Source organism: Chrysoperla carnea, chromosome X (genome assembly GCF_905475395.1).
Source record: "Chrysoperla carnea chromosome X, inChrCarn1.1, whole genome shotgun sequence".
Taxonomy (NCBI): domain Eukaryota; kingdom Metazoa; phylum Arthropoda; class Insecta; order Neuroptera; family Chrysopidae; genus Chrysoperla; species Chrysoperla carnea.
Genome location: NC_058342.1, coordinates 32,658,369 through 32,667,380, shown reverse-complemented (window position 1 = coordinate 32,667,380; position 9,012 = coordinate 32,658,369). Strand labels below are relative to the sequence as shown.

At 33.8% G+C, this 9,012-nt stretch overlaps 1 protein-coding gene across 1 annotated transcript; it reads right to left on the bottom strand.

Annotated features, from left to right (window-relative positions):
* Positions 1-192: 192 nt before the first annotated feature.
* LOC123302714 (cytoplasmic FMR1-interacting protein) lies at positions 193-8,328 on the bottom strand. The gene is made up of 14 exons (XM_044885770.1): positions 7,798-8,328; positions 7,385-7,564; positions 7,085-7,266; positions 6,225-7,017; positions 5,641-6,091; positions 5,342-5,567; positions 4,387-4,792; positions 3,863-4,196; positions 3,465-3,656; positions 3,060-3,263; positions 2,636-2,730; positions 2,330-2,568; positions 2,112-2,259; positions 193-1,859 (listed from the first exon to the last, which is right to left on the bottom strand). The coding sequence occupies exons 1-14, from the start codon at positions 8,008-8,010 to the stop codon at positions 1,662-1,664; spliced, it is 3,861 nt and encodes a 1,286-aa protein (XP_044741705.1). The 5' UTR covers positions 8,011-8,328; the 3' UTR covers positions 193-1,661.
* Positions 8,329-9,012: the final 684 nt, after the last annotated feature.

The window sequence follows — 9,012 nt, the reverse complement described above, 5'->3', positions numbered from 1 at the left end:
TTATATCTATTTTATAAAACGATTTACACATTCTAAGATAATTATCTTACAAAGGAAAATGTAATTTACCTCTTTGCTTTTTGATCCGTCAGGTTATTATTAGTTTCAAACAATAGATGCTTTGTCGGTTATACACACAATAGTTATACACACATTCGATCACTATATTTTTACCCCTCATATTTTTTACACATCGGGCGCCTTATATCGAAAATCGATTTTTAAGAAGTCTCCAAAAATGTACAAATCGCTATAATTATGTAAATATTAGATAAAATGACCATAATTGTAGGTTCTTTCAATGTCATTATAACCGGTTTATTTCTGATTTAATAAATTAATATTCTTTTTTAAATTTAATTTATGTACTTCTTACAAATCTAAAGTATAAAAATCTACATAACCTATAACCTATCAATCAAAATTAACATGTTTGTTTTAAACAATCAACCAAACCCGCCCCCTCCTCCACTCGCTTCACTACCTCCTGTTTCATTTCCCTCCATTCATTGCATTAATTTACAATAGTTTGCTGTTTTGAAAAAAAAAATTAATAAACCATTGTTGAATCTATCGATTGAAAAATTAATCTATTTACAATTAACAAAGTAAAGCATGAGCGTATCTATTCAGAGGGCTTATCCACCCCCCTGTATTTTCTATCTGTATGCATACTAGATCGCTGACTACTAAAATATTACATTTAAATTTAATAGAGGACCCTCTATTGAAAGAAATCTTAATGACGCCCATGAAATAAATCTACGTTATCTCTATATCATAAAAAAGCCATACGAAAGGCCGAATCGTACCAATGTAGCGCAACAAAGACAATTCTAGATATGCTAGAAAAACCACCTTACGAAATCGAAATGAAAATGAAAACTGTCTTTTTTTCCTAAACGCAGACTGTTCCAACCAAACTACAGAAAATGATTTTTCTTGGGAAATTCTTTGATTGTTTTCTTTAATGTTTAATCGCGTCGAATACACCCTTTTGAATACACAATTTAATAAAACTAACGAATTCATTCTTCAGAGATTTTACCTAACTCATTGTACATCCTGTATGCGTAGAATGACTTCAAATAAAATGTTCGAAATTAGTTGCTAAAATATGCCTTTTGTACGAAGCGAACATTAAAGAAAATTAGCTGGATTCTCGAAAGTTATCACTTACATGTGTTTGGGAACAGTCGGAATAATTTGAACCTAAACTCAGTCTAAAAATAAAGGCTTAATAATTAATCTTTACTTAACATTAAATTTACGTACTCAAAAAAAAAAGAACATGCCTTAAAAATTGATGGGATCAAATGATCGGCCATTTTGAATGAAGTGATTTGCTCCCTCTCTTTCTGCTCAGTCCTTGGAACTCAACATAAATAATTAAATAAAAAATATTACTAACAAATAATCATGGATTCTAAATCTTTGAAGGAATGTCTTTTTGCAATAATTAAAGCACCTTTTTTAATTTTGACTCATCTATCCAAAAAAACAATTTAGCCGTTTTATCGAACAGAAATCACTTTGGAAATGTGGAAGACGTCTAAAAACTAATAAACGAAAACACACAAAAAAAAATTGTATCGAGTGTAAAACTAAAGGCCTAATAATATGTGTGAACATCCAAAAATTTTATGAAAAAAAAAAACAACTTATTGCCGTAGACATTCTGGAGCCTGGTAATGTTGTTGAGGGGCGACCAACGGATGCATTGGCGGTGGGAAACATCGTACATGTTCCACAGACATGTTATCCGCATCACCAGATTTTAAAAATTTATTTAATACAGCGAATATTTGTGAATTTAATACTTGGAATCGTCGAATTCGATCAACCATACGCTTTAAATGCTGCGAAAAGAAACAAAAAATGCTGTTTTAAAAACTCATACTCATGGGTGTGTATTCGATATGAAACGTTCTTAAACGAAAAAAAAAAATCAAAATCGGTTCATCCATTTAGGCGCTACGATACCACAGAAAAACTGGCAGACACACACATAACTGTCAAACTTATAACATCCCTTTTATTGGTTCGGGGGTTAAAAAACGGACAAAACTTTTGAAAGGACTTAATAAATTTAAAATAAAAATTATACTCACAATTCCTTTAACATTTTGATCTTTGCTGTCCACTCTTTGAATTCGTAATATGTGATAGCAAAAATCTAACGCCTCAAATCGTCTCTGTTGGCCTAATAATACAATCATCGTGCATCCAGCCCAATGTAATCCTTCGCCGAACAGTTCTCTGTAAAAATAAATAAACAAAATGAATATTTCGAAGTACTTTCTACGGACGTGCTGATCGAATGACTTACTCGACTGTAAATTCTGTTTCTCCAACCGGTATACAATACACAAATTGTAATGCGGACCAAAGTCGATGAAATTCTGTACATTCATCAACATTAAGCACCCCATTGACGGGCGGTGAACCCACCCAAATTGGATCGTCTAAGAATGTTTTTAAGCGATTTAAAACTACTTCAAATATTGATAAACCGCAACACAATCGTTCTCGTGTTAATAAATCGCCTTCACGAGCAATCATCGCTTGCTATAAAAAGAAACAAAATCAAAATTATTTCCAAACCAAGATAAACTTTTAAACCAAAATTTTTTACCTTAGCCGTTCCAAACTTATCGATATTTGGCACGATTTGTAATGCGGCATATTTAGCTTCTAATCGTTTTTGTTTTGTTTCAGGTTTTTCACCTTCTATAAAATTTAAAAAATTGCAAATTAAGAGAATTAAAGTCAACTTCAGGTTAATTGAAATTTACCAAGAACGTATATGCAATTTTAGTGGAGGGGGTAGCAGGAAAAATGGCGACTATCTGTACGAGGTGCAGTCCTCGGTCGTTGAGTACTTTGTACTGCAAATGTCTTTTTCTTTCAATCACTTAGACAGTCCGATGCGCAGTACAAAGTACGCAATAACCGATGACTCCTCCCAGATAGGCGTCGTAAATTCAGCCACGGGCGTTTATAGCTCGATATAGGAGGTTTCACGTCCTTATTTATATATATATGTTCTTAAAATTTACCTTTACAAAAAGGACGGGGTAAAATATTTTGAAATGGAGCTGCATGTAACAAATCACAAACTTCCTCTTGTGATAATGCTTGTTCCATTAATAGACAAAATAGGATTATGTTACCAAATTCACGAAAATTATGGAATAGTTCCGTTTTTGCATCCGGATATTGCACGATATCATTTAATTGAGCATGATAGTAGCCAAGCACACCTGCAAATATTCAACTTATTATCTATTTATTTGAAAAATAACCTAAAAAGAATTATTAAGGATGTACGAGCGTCAGAGCCTTTTTGGATAAAAGGCTTGATTTTTTTTAATATGAAGTTGGACTAAGTCTAAATCAATTATGAAAATTGCCTTGGCGCTCGTACTACCTTAAATAATAAAAATGTATGAAGATGTACGTACCTGGTGAGCCATAATCATATCTCGGTAATTTACAAACTTTGGGCATGGCTTCCATCAATGTTTTTGTAAATTGTAATAAATTGCCCTGAATTAAACTTTTTACAATTTTCAATAATTCTTCCATAACAACAGCAATACCTTGATATCCTAATAATTTACACATCATATGAAAATGATATGGACCCACAAAACCTAAAACAATCAGATCAAAATACTCTCATCTAGATCAATTCAACAATTCTTATATTATAAATACGAAAGTAACGCTGTCTGTCTGTCTGTTTGTATGTAACGCAATCACGCCTAAACTACTGAATCAATTTAAATGAAATTTGGTAGAGTCATTCTATTATGAATAAAATTGGTGTTCGTATATTTGGTACGGATCAATATTTTACCTGTATATTGATTATATTGTGTTGTATACGCAAGATTTAATGGTTTTGTGCCCCACAAATAATGATGTGACATTTGTGGTGGTTTATCACGATGTACTTGCGGTGCAAATTGTATTCCACGACATTTGATAAAACGATTTGTGGCCGCATTGTAAATGTAATTTGGCAAAAAATCATAATTTAATTCCCAGAATACATGTAATGTAATACGGCCATACGGTGCCAAAACATTATGATTCGCTTCTCGAAACATTGCATCGAATTCATCTAATGCCAACCATTTACTTAACAATTTATGGCATAAACGATTTACTTCTAGCAAACCATTCAATTCCTGAAAGACGAAAGTTCATTTTAAACCAATTCAAAATTACATCTCAGGGTGGCGATTAAATTTTTAGAACGAAGTGGTAGAAATTGTCACGTAAGCATGTGATATAACATGTGACTAACCAAATTCCCTGACATTTCAAGGTTTTCCAAATTGATCGCCACCTTGCTTTTTCTTAACACTTTTTACTTACCACAACACCAGTGATATCACCAGCCTCAAATTTACTAACAGCCAAATCCAAAGATTTTTGCATATCAGCGTTAATCCGTTGCGTAATCAATTTGTTTAAATCAATTGATCTGCCCAACAATTGAACGTGACGTTGTTTCAATAGTGTTTCGTAACGATTGGCACGTGGATACGGCTGTAAATATGTGCCCAGTGCAACACACTCAACACGAAATCGTTTATCCAGGAATATACTTGCAGCTAATTGTTTATAATATGCAAAAATTTGTTCGCTTAATTTATAAACAAATTGATCAAAACATAAATTCACTTCCGCTTCGACTTCATCGTATAAAAATTGTTTACGGAATATTGTTAACGCGTATAATGCGCTGTCGTTATATAGATCCAATGGATATAGCACGTACCTAAAACAAATACAATTGGAATCAGTTGAAATTTTTAAAATATCCTAGATTGTGGACCTGGAGTGAGACACACTTAGACCAAAGGGTCCGTTGTGATACCGAAAAAGGATTAGCCCATCGCCAGTCACTGTTTAAGAACAGCAGGAGTGCATTTACGTGAAATGACTTACGATTGGAGAGATCGCCAAAGAAAAGCTGGCTCAAGCGAGACTCAAGAAAGTTTCAACAGAAGGCGAACGTCTCCGGGTAAGAGATGCTATTTTAAGCAAATGAAGCTATAGAATTCTGTCGAGGAATTCCTCCCAGAATTAATGTATCCATGGTTTCGGGCTAAACATTCTTAACCTGACGCCCTGCATATTTCTACAGGTCCAAATAACATGTATGGAGGTTTCATCGTTCTCCATACAAGCCCTAAAAGTGAAATAATCAGAGATCCTGATTTTATGAAGGTGGTAGTGTCCTGTCAAGAGTCCTTAACTGTATTTAATCCTAATCCATCATTGACATTCAACCTTGATTAATAAGGGGAATGGAGGTGGTACTTACTCCATCATAGATGGTTCCTTGGTTTTTAAAATGTGATCAGTGAGAATCCAAGGCATTGACATTTCAATCGGAAATTGTATACGTTTTTCCATTGTTATCAAATCACTGCACTCTTCGTTATGATGATGGCGTACCGTACATTTTTGAATTCGTCGTCCCATTGTCATTTCCAAATAAAATTCACGATACCATAATTGGGAAAGATCACAACAATTTTGTAAGGAACCTGTCAAAGAAAAGACAGAAATTAAATTGCACAAATTTGAAGGTATTTTCCCCCTAAATGACCATGAACTTACCACTAAAACTCAAAAGATAATTCCAATAAAAAGACATTTTATGAAATTGATCAATTTGCATTAAATATTGTCCATCAATATCCTTGCGCAAGGTTCGCTTGCCTCCAGATTTATCCGCAATTAAGGATTCCAACATTGTTCGCACCATGTACAGCTGAGTACTGGATGGCCCAACATTTCGACGGGGCACTTTTATACCAAAACCATTCTCCGTATCTTTTTTACCTTTGAGTGCTGGATCCTGTTGGGGCTCAACACCCCGTTGCCAGTCAGCACATGTTTCACGCACCGATACAATTATACTACGTATCAAATCTTTTTTATTCTTAATTGCTTTACGCAACGGTTCACGTAATACCAATTGCACAAAATCCTGTAGTTCTGCATAAATATGACGTCTTATTGCATCTGTAAACACCGTTTCCATGCGTGCCATCAACACTTGAAGACCCTGTAAAACAACAACAATTATTTTATTTTATTTTTAGTAATACATACTGTAGGTTGGGAAAAGTGGGAATGGAACATCCTGTACATTCAGGATATTAAAAAAGGATAAAATTGATTTGTAATGTTTTTCTCACCTTAATCATAGCGATTACTTCAATCAACGCAAATTTCTCTTCGTCCGTGTAGTTATATCGAGTAGCCCGTTCATATTCTTCGGCCTCTGGCGGACATTCTTTATTCTGGTGATGATCCGTTGGATGTAATAACTTCCACGAATATAATTCGGTAACGACCGAAGTCCATTCGGACAACAATTGTAAGCCACGCAAAGCTAACTCAGCAGTTTCACGATTCTCAGCATCAGTGCCACTTTCTTTGTAGGTGGTTGTAACTTCGTTGCTATATCGTGCAAGTTCGCTGATGTACATAACGTGATCCTCTCGGATCTGTGGCAAATGCACCATTAAATCAGCTTGAGGTGAAATTGTTGTGGAACTAGATAAAGGCCATTTACTTGGATCGAAATGTTTGCTCCGTTTGATGTAGTTAAAAGGTGCGATTTGCATGTCACCAAACAAGGGCACCACTTCTAAATTCTTGAAAATACGATCAATACGATCCAATCGTAGTTTTTTCTTCTGGTCCAATTTATTAATGTTGCATAGATCGCTGTCCATTAAAAATAGACCAAAACCCATCACTTTGACAAGCATATGTTTCTCGCTGGGCGTCAGATACATTTTCGATTCGTACATGTGAACACAAATATTCACAACATCCGCTAATAAATCTTCATAACCGGGTACTTTCTCTAAATTCTCTTTTACAGTGTCCCGAATCTTATTTTGAGTTGCCAAAAACATTGATAAATTTTGAGATTCTTGTAATGTTTGTGAATCGGACATTACTTTTAAAAATTGTGCAGCTCTAAAAACAAGTGTGACATTAATTTTAAGACCTAGTGGAAAAAAATTCTGACGATAGGTCTGCTTACCTCCTATAAGTGGAATAATCATTTTTGACGCTAGATTTCATATTTTTGAGTTCGTCCAAAACAGCGAACATATTTATAAATTTGCCCAAAGTTAATAAATATGCTTCCGACACAAAATCTTTACGTTTTTCTGCATGACATAGCCGTTTTACTTCGGCCGAAAATCGATCAATCGCTTTTCGCTTAAAAGAAAAATAAAAATAATAAAAAAAAATTTAATGCGTTTAATTCACGTTAAAAAAGCCGGTTTGAACACGTCAAACATTTCGAGTTAATAATATAATCGTTCATAATATTTACCTGAAAATACATGAAGTTCAATAATTTATTGACTTCTGGGGCAAGAACCTCGACAGTTTTTTCATAAATTTCCACTCGATTCGGTTGTTCATTCGATTTTGGCTGTGGTATTGCACGCGAACAACATCGCCATGTGTACAGCATGACGGCATGTTCTTGGCCCTCTTCCAGTAATTCATTCTGTTTGCAAAAAATATCATGTTATAATCTAAGTATCTAGCTAAGATAATTCGGGGAAATCAACGGCAAACCGTATAATTTCTTCCCAGGGTAAGGACAGTCATTGATTATCCTAGTTTACAAAAATTTTAATATTCAAATACAGGATATCCACGGTGACCGCCCATTAAAAGTTTCTAGAGAACCAGACATAATAATCAGAAAGAATTTTAGATAATTTAAAAATCACTTACTAAACTCGCATGCACTGTAGCCTCCTCAATATATTTGGCGATACCGGTAACAAATCCATTTCGATCTTCAAAATTTGTATCGAAATTTGCCTGATAGACAACCGAACATGGTTGTGCCTCAATACATGGTTGTTCATCCGGTAATGTTAACTCATCTAATACATCGACATTCGACAATGCATCCGCCAACGACACTTTGTCCATTCCAGACATGTTCTAACCTAACAAAATGAATGTTCACGAACTGTGAAATAAAATAAACAAAACAGTAAAAATGTGGTCATAAGACTTCAATCATAATTTGAACGCGTGCAGCTTTGTTAAAGAATTCAAAGTCATTTAAGTGCACTTGAAGTTTAACTTGTCACTTGTGACTTGGTGCACTTTTATGTTTTAGTTTCGGTATTCTTTTAAAAGTTTATGAATGTGAACAACGCCCAATCAATCACTGATTCAATTCTTATTCTTGTTAAAAACATTTTTAAATTCAAACTATTGTTCATATATTGTTTATATTTTATTATTTATGATTTCTTAATTATTTTGCACTAAATTATTTATTTATTTATCTTGTCTTCAATGTAAAATTTATGTTTTCTAACAATTTATTATAAAAAATGTTCACTTTTGACATGTTCAATTAACAAACAAACTTTTTTAATTTTAAGTTGGTATTCACGACTCAACTCTCAACGTGACTCACTCATTCAGAGTAAACAGTACTCTTGCAAGTCCTATGTGTTCTCTCCTATAATCCCATATTCCTTACCTCATTAGAATTCAATTATAATTCAATAAAATTCAAAAAATACAAAATTGGATTAACCAGACGAATAGTATTAATATGCGGATTACTATTCAGGTGATATTTTAGAAAATTTCTACACATTTTCTAAATTAATTGATTTTTGTGCCTTAGATGATTTAGGTACTCAGTTTTCTAGGTATTCAATACCGATTAGACTAATTAGTATACTACTTTTATCCAGATTTCATCTCAAGGGGGGGGGGGGGGAGCAAAACCGGAACCCTTGATCTACAGAAGGGTGTCAAATTAGAAATTTTACTTAAATATTTAAAAGATAGATCATCGTTAAATTCAAGTCAAGAAGAGTGCAACTGCCTTGATTTCGCTCGTTTAAATATATAAGATAAAAATTTTTAAATCCAAAAATACATTGGTATACGTTCATATGTATTCGGTTAGCTACGGCT

Excerpts from the sequence above, each read along its gene's own strand:
- LOC123302714 (XM_044885770.1), bottom strand. The coding sequence starts at position 8,010 with ATGTCTGGAATGGACAAAGTGTCGTTGGCGGATGCATTGTCGAATGTC. Across the intron at positions 7,267-7,384 it reads TGAACTTCATGTATTTTCAG|CGAAAAGCGATTGATCGATT; the intron begins GTAAATATTATG and ends TTTTCTTTTAAG. Across the intron at positions 7,018-7,084 it reads GATTATTCCACTTATAGGAG|AGCTGCACAATTTTTAAAAG; the intron begins GTAAGCAGACCT and ends ACTTGTTTTTAG.